This window comes from Primulina huaijiensis, chromosome 6, assembly GCF_012295235.1.
Source record: "Primulina huaijiensis isolate GDHJ02 chromosome 6, ASM1229523v2, whole genome shotgun sequence".
NCBI lineage: Eukaryota > Viridiplantae > Streptophyta > Magnoliopsida > Lamiales > Gesneriaceae > Primulina > Primulina huaijiensis.
The window spans coordinates 19,966,004-19,981,168 of NC_133311.1; the positions used below are offsets into that span (position 1 = coordinate 19,966,004).

Here is a 15,165-nt window from a genome sequence, read left to right on the forward strand (position 1 = left end):
TCCTGTAATTATGTGCCACCCAAGAAACTGTGTGCAGATAAATCATTTATACTTGTTGTTTCCCAACTTTTACACAAGAATTTCCTCCGTTTTCATATGTGAAATATGTATAGGTTTTAGTCAATTGGATGGATAGAAGAATATATATCAAAATCTATCGCCAACAAAAAAAACATTCACCATGCGAAATGTATTATGTTTTCATAAGGGAATTTCAAAAATTGTATATGTTGGGATTATTTCCTTTCCCAAAAACAACCAAGAAATGGAAAGATTTAACAAAATGTAACCAGACGACGGACTAAATGCGCGATAACCAGAGTCCAAAGAAAATAAACCTAAATCTCAGCGCCAAGATGTAGAGAGCGGCCATACCAAGACAGTAACAAGCAAACATCGTCGCAAGCAAGCCAGATTGATCCGGTTTAATCGCGCACGTGATACCAATCACCACCGCTGCATTCAATGTCCTCCTCACCATAACCCACTTCATTTCCCACGCCATTGCTTCAGCGAAAACCTCCAGTGCTAAATCCTCAAACTCCGCCTCGCCCAGAACGAGCTCGGCCGCCGAATCAGGTCGACGTATAATCGCCTGGAGGACACGATTCCGACTCGGAGGGCGTGGAAGAAGTCGGCGGAAGCCGCCCAGGAAGTGGGCTACGAGGTGATAGATCAGGTCCACGGCTTCGCAGAACTGGTTGTGGTTGAATCCCGCGACGGAGGCATGTTGATTGAGGGCAATGCAGTAGTCAAAAACTACATTGCAGGCGTTGGTGAATTCGTTCGTGGAGCGGAGGTGTGCTCGAATTCGGCGTGAAACTGAGAGCGCCATTAACTGCACGTACGGTCGTATATTCTTCGGTGGAAGATGAATAGATAAAAAGAAAGAATATATAGCAGTACGTTCGTTTATAATTATTATAATAATAATAATAATAATAATTAGCCTTTGGATTGGATCTAAATACGATATATGGCAAATTATGTATATTGCATGCAGTTAGAGCCAAAATTTCCAACACCATAAGACCCAAGACCACATTTATATTTGGAGTAAGTACGTTTACAGTGAGACGCTATTACATACCTTTACTTGTAAACGAGTTAACTCTGCTCATAATTACAATAAAAAATAATATTTTCGACATAAAAATAATACTTTTTAATTGATCGTCCAAATAAAATATTCGTCTAATAAAATTAACTCACGAAACCGTCTCATATGTGATTTTGTGTTATATTTGGTGATCCATATATGCATGGATCTATCAAGTTTCCAGCATTGAATATCCCCCATCACTGCCTTTAATCCTAAAACAAATTTTAGATTTCGTTTTCTAAATATATTGTGCATGAGATCATTTTTACTTTAGAAAAAAAATATCAATTAAAAAGTTAAGTTTCACGTTCGAAACGACGATTAGAATTAAACAAGACTACTAGCTTAACTTTATTTAGACGCACCATATTCTTTGACACCTACAAATACAGGTAAGATATAATCAGAAGATGCATGTTTGAGTCGAGTCGACGCAAATTATTGTAAAAAATTATCAATTCGAACCTGAACCAACCAGGCGGACAAACATCCATTTTCTTGGGAACGGAATGGATTTTATTATTTTTTATTTAATTTTATTTTTTAATCTAATGGAATAATTTACATTCTTATATTTATTATATTTGATTTGATTTGATTCATTGTTCAAATACCTCTTTTTTTTGTCATTCAAGTTTTATTTGTTTGAAAATGTATTTAAAAGTTTTTAAATTTAATTATTATTTTCAAAAACTATTATAATTTATAATTACATAATTTNTATATATGATTTTAAAATTCATTTTGTTAAAGATATTGGAAAAATTGATAGGAAAAATAATCAATTCTTTAAACAATACACGAGAGTGGCGTGTTGAGTGAGTGCAAGGCTGTAGCTGTGGACGGAATACGTTGCAGGCGGAGCGGGAATTGGTGTGTGCCGAGTGAAACTGAGACGTACAGTCGTCCGTTGTTTTTTTTTCCCCCCCAGAAAACTCTCGTCACTTATTAATTTTATGAGACCGATTTTCAACTATTTTTTATGTTAAAATTATTACTTTTCACTGTAACCATATATCGGATTGACTCGTCTTACAAAATAGATTTGTGATATCATCTTACGAAATGCGTACTTCTGTTTTTTTTTTTTAAATCCATGAATTTTGATTTTTTTGCGTTAATGAATAAAAAATATTCTATATGAATTCATGTATAGTTTTTTTTGCAGTTAAGGTGTAGACGAATCCAATTGAGCTCAATATAACGAATCAATTTGAGCTCAATATAAAAAATTTAAGGCTCGAATTTAACTCAAAAAAATCATAACATATTCTAATTTGGCTCAAATATTTTTAAGCTGACTCTATTCATTTACACCCTTACATGCAATTTTTTTTCTATATTCTTATCCGCCCACGTTAATAAAAAATGTATAAATATAGCCAAACCCATTAACGATTGATCATGCGGTTTATTAATTAAATATACCTAATTAAATATTTTATTTATTGAAATGAAGTTTAAATTTGTTTAACAATAAAGTTGATTAACGTAATTTATATATTTAATTAACAGCATAGATTTTATATAATTAAGCATATAGAAATCGGAAAAAATGAATTTTTGGTCATATAATTTTTTTTCTTTGTGATTTTAGTTATTTATTTTATTAAATTTAAGTTTTAGTCGTATATTTTCTGATTTTTTGTAATTTTAATTTATTTTCATTGAAAACACTGACGTGATATTATACACGTCACCGTCACATCAACACTGCATTGGTAACATGTTAGCGTTAAAATAAGACTAAAATTGCAAAAATTAATAAATAAAGATATCAGACGAAAACTGAAATTTGATTATATAGAAGACCAAAATCGCAAAGAAAAAATTTAACGATAAAGCGACAAACTTAACGGACTAACAAAACAATTTTTCCAATATAAATCTATACATATTGAGTCTCAAATATAGATCATAGGTGACCGAAATAAAATATTGGTCTCACATAATTGAACAGTTATACCATCTCACATAATTTTTATGTAACATATTTTTAAGGAGTCACAAATCTAGATTCTTCCAAAAAGCTCAAACATAGGGCACTAGGTTAAAGATATTGCGAAGAAACCAATCAAGTCCATAAAACATATGGTGAATAAACCGGTCCATATTGTAAATTAATCATTTATTATTAATATAAAATTAAGTGTGATGGATTTCAAATTAATTCAAAACAAGTGTCATTTGAAATTCGGATTCAAATCTAAACACGATCGTGTAGCGTTGTGCATTTTTTATACAACTTCATCGATCGTGGGCTCTTTACATTATCAAGCGAATTTGAAAAGTTTCACATGAATTGAGATAATAGATTGATGATCTTATATAATGATTCAGTAAAAAGGAAGAAGTTATATAAAATATTAGAAACTTTTCACCTTAATTTTTAATATTGGACCGAGGCGATTGAAATAATTTAATGTATTGTTGCCTGAAACTAAAATCAAAACATGATTCCTAATAATATTATATATTATTAATATTATTTTCGGGACGAGTTCGGAGATGTGGACAATATCTTTGTATCCTCTCAAACCCGAAGAAATCGAAGATCCCCAACCTCATTTCGGTTTTTCTATGCCAAGTCTCAAACCCTTAAAGAAAATTGTCATCTCTACTTGAGAGCTAGGATGAATGCCGGTTTCATACGACCAGGTGGTCGACGAGAAGGTTCAAGACTTAGCCGAGCCTTAGAGAGGCTCCAAAATCCATATGGGTACGTAGAAAATAAAGTATAGATCGAGAGACCACACAAGAGCAGAATCTCTACCTATAAACAAATTATACATTTCAGGTCATTTTTGTTCAACTTCACACTGATAATAATTTAAAAGAAAAAACTTTTTTTTCCCTGGTCCAAATTCCTACTGATACAAAACCTGCAACATGATTTTGTAATCCAACAAGAAGGCCCTACGTAAACTCACTCAGGAATGCTTGTCAAGGCACACGCCCGATGGGCCTCAAGTTGAGTGCCGGCCTCCGTCAATCGGGCCAAAACTTCCTGCGCCGACAATCCCTTCATATCGGCATTCTTCAACAGATCCGACAACTGCTTCTTGGATATCCTTATCTTCATGACCTTCGATCCTGCAGCTTTGGGTAATGACGAAACTCCAAGAAGACTTGTTCTTTCTGTTTCGGCGTAGAAATCCCGGCGATTCCTGGTTCTATTGGAGAAATCGGATTCACGTGCGAATGACGTACTCCATTCTTCGTCACCCCATTGCATGGAGGATTCCTTGATGATACAGTTGCCCATATTTAAAACAAGCTTGTTCACGTGGTATCGATGTGAGGCAGGCAAAATGGGTAAGGGTGCCAATGGGATATATGACAAGCAGGTTGTCCCACGTGACCAAATTGAATTGGCCGAGGTAAGTTTTGATACGTTAAATACTAATTATTAATATCATTATTAGCACAGCATTTGCAGCCGATTTACTTTTTTTTTTTAACGCAAATACTCACGTGAGACGATTTTATGATTCAATTTTGTGATACAAATATTTTATTTTAGTCATCCCGTAAACAATTATTACTTTTTATACCAAAATTATTATTTTTTATTGTAAATATAGACATAATTAACCAGAATCACGAATAAACATCTATGAAATCGTCTTACAAATGACTTTGATCTCTTTTTAAAATTGATTGACGGATGGATTGCTCTAAGTAATTGGCAAATAAATTGCAGAATCACTTTTATTTATTGTTGATTGTTGATTGTTGATAGCTCTAAGAAAACTCAATCGCAAAACAAATATGATATAAGATTTGCGTTACTTGTGAAATTTAATCTATGATTCACGACGGAAACATGTATTGAAGTCTTCTCTCTGAAGATCTTCTTCTGACCTAGCAAATGTTAAAACTTTTTTTTTAATACAAACAGACACTATTTATTTATTAACCTACTGCATGATAGGCATTTTCTCTACGTTTGACAATTTATAAATTATTCAAGTAGAATATTGTATACTTAGTCACCGTTTGGTGGAAGATACAAAATTCCAGATGTATCGTTATATTATCTTGTGTTTAACAAAAACTCTTGTCAAAATGTCTCACAGTTTAATTTTATTAGACGGATATGTGACTCGATCAACACATAAAAAATCAAAATCAATATTACATTTTGCGGTAGATATGGATCGGATCGATCCGTCTCACGAATATAAATATGTGGGATCATCTCACAAAAAATATTTGTTATCAATCATGCAAAAACATTAACGATCAATGTTAAGATTGGAACTTGGACCTAATTCAAATCCAAAAGCTAGCTCAAGAGGGGAGGATTGTCCAAGCCCATATATACAACTCCCAGATATTTTATCCAACCGACATGAGACAACTAACAATCAATAAAACTTGTTGACTAATTAATAAAAGCATAAGAAGCTTATGTGATATTGTCTTATAGGTTAATATAATAAGACCAATCTCTAAATTGATCCAACTCTTAAAATTATTATTTTTTATGTAAGAAGTAATATTTTTCATAACTAAATTAGGTCGATATCATGATACACTTCTTACTCTTAATAAAATAAGTCTTGATACACTTCTTACTCTTAATAAAATAAGTCTTGAAAAATTCTTACATCCGACCCAAATTGCGACTGATTTAAATGATAAGCTCAAGCTGGCCCCGTCAAAAAATTCGATGCACGGCATTAAATTCTAAATAGATCAAATTACGCTGTCCAAATTACCTATGCATCTGACTAATAATTGAACGATGCTGCTTCACCCCAAATATATATATAAATTATGGAATAAATATTTAAATAAAAAATAATAAATGGTTAAGATATAAGTTTTGAACTTATTTTTTAAAAAAATGATAAGTTTTGAACTTATTTTTAAAAAAAATGATATTATACCGTGTAATTTTAAATACACATAGGAGATCATTTTTTTTTATAAATATTTGAGCAGATTCATTTTCCTAAATAACCCATTTTTCTTTTATTATTATTATTGTTATTATTTTTTTTAATAGGCCTCCTTTTATTATTACATTTGAGAAGACAACACAACTTTATTGTAAGGATAAGAAAAGAGCTCGGATAAGCAAGAAATGCATTAAAAGCACAGCGCCACCCATAGGCGTTGTTACAAAATATGATCCTAATAACTATGGCCTACATAAAAACAAAAGTATGTCTCTTGTGATACGGTCTCATGAATTTTTATCTGTGAGACGGATTAAACTTATCAATATTCACAATAAAAAATAATATTATTAGCATAAAAAGTAATAATTTTTCATGGATGACCCAAATAAGATATTCGACCCATGAAATTGATCCGTGAGACCGTCTCCGTCTCACAAAAGTTTTTGTGTAAAAATAATAATTTCACAACAAAAAAAATCCTTATTTCCAACGAAAAACAATTGGCATGTGGGGCCAATCGAAGATTTTAAGTTTCATAATGTGTAAGATAATGAATGTGGACAATGGACTAAATTAATTAATTCTATTTCATTAAAGAATCATTATTTCAAAATTCAAATTCAACTTTCTTTTTAATTGACGCCAACCGTAGAGGCCAAATGGGCACAAAAGAAACTTAATAACATTATCGCAACGTATATATTATTACTTCAAAATATAATAATCAACCAACAATGTTATTATTCTCTAATGAATGTATGAGTAAATCTCGTGTGAGACAGATTGATATATGTAAGACGGTTTGATATTGTTCATATCTATAATGAAAATAATATTTTTTTATATTAAAAGTAATATTTTTTGATCCGTTGGTACTGAGAGAAGAATTATATTTTAATCAACTGTATTAGCAAATTACATTTAAAAAATCATATAAACGAGTAAAAAAAGGGAAATTGTTATCCGGCTTCACTTCTTGTTGTTTGTACTCCATTTTATTAATAAATTTTACATGAAATATTGAGTGTATGCAACACAAAATGAAATGTAAATAACATTTCCAAAAAAAAAAAAAAAACTTCCAATACTCTCAGTATTAGTCTATTTGGTAGGGTTGAAAGGGTATTTTTTTTTAAAAAAAAATTATACATTGAGGAAGTTTTTTATGAGACGGTCACACGGATATTTATTGTGATACATGTCAACTATGTGCATATTTACAATAAAAGTAATATTTTTAGCATAAAAAACAATATTTTTTCATGGTGAACAAAATAAAATATTTATATCACAAAATTAATCAGTGAGACCGTCTCACGTGACTTTGGGTGAAGCAGCATCGTTCAATTATCGTCTCATATGAGTTTTTGTGTTTATTCAAATCATCAAAATATTGTCAATCAACAAACTTTCTCAAGTAATTCGATGCTTCACAAATCTGTTGGATTGATATTAGCATTCATTTGATGATTCATCTGCTAGACTGTTTAATTACGTTTGAAAGTCTTGTTAAATGTAATTGTAAAAAGTTCAACAAATAAAGTAAATAAAAATAAATGAATATTTTGACAGGAAAGGTGGTAAATTCATCTGTAATTTTTTTGAAAATTCTTATGCGTTCAATAAATATAACTGTAGAACATAAATGTTTGCTACTCTTTATCTCATATGAAACGTCCCAAGCCATAATCTGAAATTAAAAATATGATAATAATATTGGGATAAACAATTTATTATGATTAAAAAAATATAGTTAATATAACATTTGATTGATAAATAACTATTTTGTCTTTTTAATAATTAAAAAATATTGATAATACTATTTAATAAGGGTAATATTGTAATTTAAATTCAATGATTTAATTGATGTAAAATAAATAATTAATTATTTCATTGGTGTGAGATAAATAATTAGTAGATAAATAAATAACACGAAACAGTGCCTAAGAGTTAGTATTTCATTTCCCGCGAATTGAAATATTGTGATTAAAGCAAATAGAAAGAACTTGTGTGATGCGTTAACACAAAATTTTTTATGAAACCGTATTACAGAGAAATTTTGTGAGATGGATATTTTATTCGAGCCGATGCATAAAAATATTATTTTTCACTACAAATATGTATCGAATCGACCCACAAATAGTTTTACAAAAGACTTACTTTTTTTATAAGTACTTATTGTCCTAACGTATGTGTGCATGCACTAACAGATCACATAAATTTTTATTTTTGTAATATATTTATATTATATATAATACTCGATCACGAAGAGAAAGATAAAATCTCGATTTAATTCTTAGAATTACAGAATACCCTTTTTAGCCTCTATATTTTTCATAAAAAATTGAATCTATGTAAAAAAAAATTTTAATTATTAAATTTAAATTTGCATTTTCAATTTTAGTTTCATTTTTTTAATAAAAAAATTGGTTATAAAAAAAAATCGATGACACTATACAAGCACACGAGACTAATGATATATACTATTAAGAAAACAAGAGTTGCTAATAATGACACTTCTCGGTGAAGTCCTTTCCCTAATCCCAAAAATTTCTTCTGTATATTCAAGCTCGAAGAGGTCTCTTGTAAGACGGTCTCATGAATCTTTGTCTGTGAGACAGATCAACTCTATCGATATTTACAATAAAAAATAATACTCTTAGCATAAAAAGTAATACTTTTTCATGGATGACTCGAATAAGATATCCGTTTCACAAAATACGACCCGTAAGACCGCCTCACACAAGTTTTTGTCTTTGAATTCAATGTAAATTTTACAAAGAGAAAAATCATTTTTAATATCATGTTATAATTTGTGTAATAAAGTTTATATATTATTGTTTAATTGTTATTAATTCGTAACATTATTTAATGTAATATAATGTATTTGCTTTTTTGTATTTTATGATTATAAAAAATTATCTTAATAAATCTGGTATTGTATTTAATTGAATTCGTAGAATATTATAAATAAATCAAAAACTTTAATTATTATTAAGAACAAAATATAGAGAGTCCATAGTAAATTCCATTTACAGATAAATTTTATTTTACCTGCCAGGCCTCCGACTCTGCCCCACCGGCTGGGAAGGGATCCCCAATGACACACTTATAGGTGAAATCAGCCTGTAATGGCGGACGAAAAGCTACAAAAACAATGAAGATAACCTTAGAAAGAGCCAAAGTCCAAGTAGAACACTTTCCTAGAGTTTCTCTGGACTCCCCACATCCATCAGATCTCTCGCACAAGTCCACTTCCACTCGCAAGTGGCCTAGCCGGAGAATCAAGAACTCCAGCGTCGGTGTGTTGTTGAAAAGGGGAGTTGGGACCCAGTCTGCTAAACGGGGCAGCCACCCAGAAACCCCTATGCAAAGATGGAAGCTTGATGCAATTAATGACGAGAATGATTCGGTGGTGGAGGAGAAATCGTCTCTAGATGCTGGCTTGAGAGGTTTCCGGAAAGGTAAGACCGCCGTGTCGGCGAGGAAGCTGGCCGCCGGACTTTGGAGGCTGCGTTTGCCGGAGTATCCGAGTCATGGTGGCCACAGTTTAGGAGTTCAGGTATTCGGTTTTAGGAGTCTCTTCACTCAAATTCATTCATCATTCTTGATTTAAACGTCTCAAATTCGACTTTTTCACTTGTTATTTTCGCATTGGAGTTTGGTTTGAAGTTGATTTTCTTGAACTGTCCTGTAATTACGCTGTACATGTTAAAAGAACTATTTTCATGAGTTTGTATGATGAAAATTGTTGATTTTTAATAGCCTCGATTCTTACCTGCAGCCAAGAGATGGCCGTGTTCATCGTGTGGACGCCGTGCATCGTCCTCACGACAAGGATTTGGTACACAGTCAGCATTCTTGTTCTGCTCTTAGAAAGGTCCTTCCTCATCCCATCTTATCAGATACTTGCTTTCGTTTATTCTAATTGACTAATTTGTCTTTTCATAGTCTTGTTTTTTCAATTATAGCTTCAATAAAGATAGCTATGGAAATGTTTTTAGGACGATAGAATCCATTAAACAAGTTTGATTCGTATCTACATAAGTTGCAATGAAAGATTCATTGTCTCTGCTTTAATGCTTCGTGAGAACTTGTCTTCGATTTGACATCTATAGTGTTTTATGCAATTTAGAAACTATGGTTCTTGCAGTTTGGCATGTCTTCTCAATTTCCCGACTCTCTGACCGAGGGAGTAACAAAGTGGGATCCTGTTGGTTCGAAAAGGTCTACTGAGTTGAGGGGGGGATCTGGCCAACCAAAGCGCATTGACCAACGGGAAACTTCTGGTTTGGTGATATCTGCCCTTGAGAGAGAACTTGAGCATGCTAGAGCCAGAATCAGTGAGCTCGAAACTGAGCGTCGATCTTCTAAAAAGAAACTTGAGCAGTTCTTGCTGAAACTCAGTGAGGAAAGGGCTTCTTGGCGGAGTAGAGAACATGAAAAAATCAGTGCAATTTTACACAATATGAAGGCTGAATTAATCAAAGAAAAGAAAACCAGGCAGCGACTTGAGACGGTCAATTCCAAGTTGGTAAATCAGTTATCTGAAGCTAAGTTATATGCGAAGCGCTATATGCAACAAAGTGAAAAGGAGAGGAAGGCCAGGGAACTGATAGAGGAGGTCTGTGATGAGCTTGCTAAAGAAATCGGAGACGACAGGGGTGAAGTTGAAGCAGCAAAGAGAGAATCGATGAAAGTTCAAGAGGATGTGGAAGAAGAGAGAAAGATGTTGCAGATGGCTGAGGTTTGGCGTGAGGAACGAGTGCAAATGAAGCTGGTCGATGCAAAGGTTATGCTTGAAGAGAAGTATGTGCAGATGAACAATCTAGTAGCCGATCTTCAGACCCTTTTGAATTTGAGAAGTACAATTTCCGATATAGGTGAAATAAAAAAAGCAGAATTGCTCTGTGAGGCTGCTGGCTCTGTCAACATACAAGATGTCAGGGAATTAAGATACGAGCCCCCAAGTTCTGATGAAATCTTCTGTCTCTTTGAAGATAATTTTGGAGAATCCAACAAGATGGAGGCTGAGCGATGTCTTGGATATGGTCCTTGCCATGACTCCCAGATTCACACAGTGAGTCCTGGGGTGGGAATTCTTGTTGAAGATGGTGCTCTTGCACTTTCCAACGTGTTTAAGAGTCAAAGTGGTGAACTAGAAGAAGATACTAGTGAGTGGGAAACAGCGAGCCATGTTGAGGATCAGGGCTCAAGTTATTCCCCCGATGGAAGCGATCATTCAGTCAGCACGCATTTTCAAGCCAGAAATATTTCAAGAAGCAGAGAGGAGACACCTTTTAAGGACGACGGAGAAGTTCTGGTGCCAAGAAATTCGAAAAAGGCCTTGTCTATTTCTAGGCTTTGGAGATCACAACCGAGTAACAACAGTGATAGTTATAAACTCTTGTCAGCTGATAGAATAAAGGGGAGACTTTCGAATGGAGCTACTACATCCCCAGATCATGTTAGTCCACCGGATTTGGCTGAACAATTGAGCTCGCCTGTCGCAGGAAATCCACAGGTGACTCGAGGGAGGAAAGGATGCATTGAATGGCCACTTGGTGTGCAGAAGAGTAGTTTAAAGGCCAGACTTTTGGAAGCAAGGATGGATAATCAAAATACCCAATTGCGCCAGGTTTTAAAGCAGAAAATCTAGAAGCAACTATAGGATTGGTTTCTTCTCAAACCCCATTGAAACTGCCCCGAGTGAGTTGTGTGCACATGCGATATGAACCAGTCTTGGCATGTGCAATTTCCCCACCCCGTAATCTAAGAAATGGTGAAGACTGAAGATCTGTTCACCATTGGGGCAGCCAAGAAAAGTATACTCAATATCGGTGAATGATGATGTATGATTGTTGAACGCCTTGACTATTGAAGGTGGATGTATTTACCATTTGTTTATCATGGAGCACGGATTCTTGGAGTGATTGTGAAAATTGAAAACTGGTGGACAATTTTAAGACCTTTAAGTTAAGATTCTGCTGTTTGTTTTTTTTTTACAATAGGAACATTGAAGTTCGAAATAGATCATAACATCGTATCACATCTTTTGCATCGTCGAGAATTCCAAAAAAAAAAAAAAAAAAAAACCCCCCAAAACAAAACCCCCAACTGCAAATTTTTCCCCTCCCCTTTTTATAACTATTAAGGATAAAAAAAAAAAAAAAAAAAAAAAAAAAAAAAAAAACCCCCCAAAGCCGAACCGCTTACTTGCATTTTTTGCCAGAAAATTTGTAAACATCGTCCGGGCTTCAAAAAACTCCAGAGGTGATCCCCTCGCGCCTCCCCTTGTTAGATGTATGTACAATAATTTAAAATATCAGAAAGAAAATATTCTATTTTTAGATTATTGTTGAAGATTAATTATTTTTATTATTGGATTATGACTCTAATTGCCAGATTAATGTCCTATGATTATGGTTTATTTCGATAATCGTTATTTCATCACATACATTCTTCTGTAATATTTTCAAATAAAGAGCTCTTTCAAAGACTGGTCAACCATAGAAGTAAATGAATACATTGACCTATAACAATATCCATTGAGAATCATTGAGATATAAATAGAGTTCATTTTTTGATCAAATGAATTTGAAAAGTAAATAAAAATAGGCATACCCAGCTTTTTGACTTCAGAGTAAAGAAATCTCTACCTTAAGAAGTCGAAAGTCAAAATCACAAGAATTTTTCTTTCGGCAGGAAATTATTCAATTTATCATACCCTATCAGACATCTTTTCTGCATATCGGACAACTCCCTTGCCGAGTAAGCCATTCATCTAAGCAGCTTGGCGGAACTCTTGCATATTCTCCACCCTTCAGATCCTATAATGAGATGCAAGAAATGAAATTCTCCAACACTAAATAACACAATGTATTGACTAAGTTGGACTTCATAACTCCAGCTGTTAATTTTGAAGGACTTGAGACCACTTAATTTGCTGGCATAAACTTGTGTGAAACGGTCTCACAAGTCGTATTTTGTGAGACGGATCTCTTATTTGGGTCATTCATGAAAAAATATTACTTTTTATGCTAAGAATATTACTTTTTATTGTGAATATCGATAGAGTTGACACGTCTCATAGATAAAGATTCGTGTGACGGTCTCACAAGAGACCTACTCTAATTTTTTCTATCTCGTTTCGTCCAAATCTAAACTCATATTCAACCCAATCCTCCCACAAGCTGAAATTTTTCAGTTTGTGGGAGGATCTCTTCTCTTTTGGCAACGGACCCGCTCTTCTCTTTTGGCGGAGAGTCCGTTAACACCATTGTATTTTTGCAAAACTCTATCATATATATTAATTTTGATTTTTTTTAAAAAAATAATTTATAAAAAAACCCAATATGAATTGAATATATAAAATTGGGGTGATGGTGTAATTGACTGATAATATGAGGGTCAAACTGACAACTGTAATTTCACTCGTTTCGTTCATTCATCATCATAAATAAATACCCGAATTCAGGGCAAAGAACCTATCCCTAATTTTGCTTCCTTCTCTCTCTTCGATTCGCAGTCGGCCGATTTGCCACTTCCACTGGACGCCATGGCTAAAAGCTCCTTCAAATTGGAACACCCTCTCGGTGATATTGATACTATTTCTGTTCCGATCTTTGGAAACTTCTATTTTTGTAGCGTTGTGTTGTGTTTTTTCGTATTCATATAGCTAGGTTTTACTGCTTATGGTATTCGATTTCGACCAAGATGGTCTTTGTCGTTGACTTAGCGCTTGTTGTGATATTGATTACGGTTTTTACGTGTAATATGTTGCAGAGAGGCGACAGGCTGAGGCTTCTCGTATCAGGGAGAAGTACCCCGACAGAATTCCGGTATGAATTTGTCGATTTTCGGTGGAATTTGGGGTTTCCCTGATTAGGCCACCGTAGGAAATATAAATTCGAGATTAATATATTGTTTGTCACATGATTTAGTTTTCGCATAATAATTCATGAACTCCCTGTTATTTAAACTTTTGGGTCCAGCCCTTGATGTCTGCTTGTCATTATATTATTTATGTTGGTATTTGGTGTAGGTTATTGTGGAAAAGGCTGAAAGAAGTGATATTCCGGACATTGACAAGAAAAAGTCAGTTTCTTTCATCTGTTTTCAACTCTTGGTTCTTTTGGTGTCTAGTTTGGCTTATATCACTATTAGAAATTTGATCTACTTTAGGAGATTTTTCTTTGCGTTTTTTTGGCTACAGATGCTTGGCATGCATTGAGTCATGTTTTGAATACCTTGTGAATGTTTATTTAATAATGATGAACATGCCATAATCCTTTTATATCTTCATGTCTTGTTGGAGGAAGAAGGAAAACAATGTGTTACCAGTCTCTCTCTTTATCTGGAGATGGATACGGTGGATTGTTTTGATTACGAATTGTGTATAACTTTTAACGATTTTTTATTGCAAAAAACACAGATATCTAGTTCCTGGTGATCTGACAGTGGGGCAGTTTGTCTATGTTATTCGTAAAAGAATTAAGCTCGGTGCTGAGAAAGCCATATTTGTGTTTGTCAAGAACATTCTTCCTCCCACTGGTAAGGAGAAACTGTTACGAACTTCAATTATAAATAATTGTTTGCCTTTTCTTGTTTTAAATATGTATTTTTTGTTACGGGATGTTGCAGCTTCCATGATGTCTGCAATTTATGAGGAAAACAAAGATGAGGATGGTTTCTTGTACATGACTTACAGTGGCGAGAATACCTTCGGATCGAGCTGAAATTTGGAAATCCACCCGAGTTATATGTATAGTCTAAAAGATTAACTTGTAAATTCTCTTTCATTATCTATCTGGTGCCATTTGTCTCGTCCGACTTCTAGTTATTATGATTTCTGCCTCGCCGAATTTGAACTTGAATATCAGTTTCTTATTGTGGTGACTTTTTAAATAAACCTATTCAGTGCAAATCATGTTCTCTTATTGAAGTAAATGGTAAGTGTAAGGTCATCGTGTTTGTGAACACTTCAGGTCGTGTATGTCTGATGGTGTGCAAGGGTATGAGCTGAACTGAATCTTATTATGCCTTTTGTGTTCGATTTTTTTTAAAGATAATTATATTTTTGAGGAACATTTTTTTTATTTTGAGAATTCAATTGGTATGTAACTATATTTGGTTATCTAACACGTATGTGTT

The 15,165-nt window shown here is 33.5% G+C and overlaps 3 protein-coding genes across 3 annotated transcripts; 2 read left to right on the forward strand and 1 right to left on the reverse strand.

The window, feature by feature from the left end:
* Positions 1 to 3,650: 3,650 nt before the first annotated feature.
* Positions 3,651 to 4,367, reverse strand: LOC140978687 (uncharacterized). Its single transcript, XM_073443886.1, has one exon. It carries the CDS (start codon positions 4,365 to 4,367, stop codon positions 4,029 to 4,031), a length of 339 nt encoding a protein of 112 aa, XP_073299987.1. The 3' UTR covers positions 3,651 to 4,028.
* Positions 4,368 to 9,030: 4,663 nt separating this feature from the next.
* On the forward strand, positions 9,031 to 11,953 carry LOC140978057 (uncharacterized). The gene is made up of 3 exons (XM_073442813.1): positions 9,031 to 9,574; positions 9,797 to 9,892; positions 10,166 to 11,953. The coding sequence occupies exons 1-3, from the start codon at positions 9,170 to 9,172 to the stop codon at positions 11,669 to 11,671; spliced, it is 2,007 nt and encodes a 668-aa protein (XP_073298914.1). The 5' UTR covers positions 9,031 to 9,169; the 3' UTR covers positions 11,672 to 11,953.
* Positions 11,954 to 13,452: 1,499 nt separating this feature from the next.
* Positions 13,453 to 14,941, forward strand: LOC140978060 (autophagy-related protein 8C-like). The gene is made up of 5 exons (XM_073442816.1): positions 13,453 to 13,607; positions 13,798 to 13,853; positions 14,057 to 14,109; positions 14,447 to 14,565; positions 14,656 to 14,941. The coding sequence occupies exons 1-5, from the start codon at positions 13,571 to 13,573 to the stop codon at positions 14,748 to 14,750; spliced, it is 360 nt and encodes a 119-aa protein (XP_073298917.1). The 5' UTR covers positions 13,453 to 13,570; the 3' UTR covers positions 14,751 to 14,941.
* Positions 14,942 to 15,165: the final 224 nt, after the last annotated feature.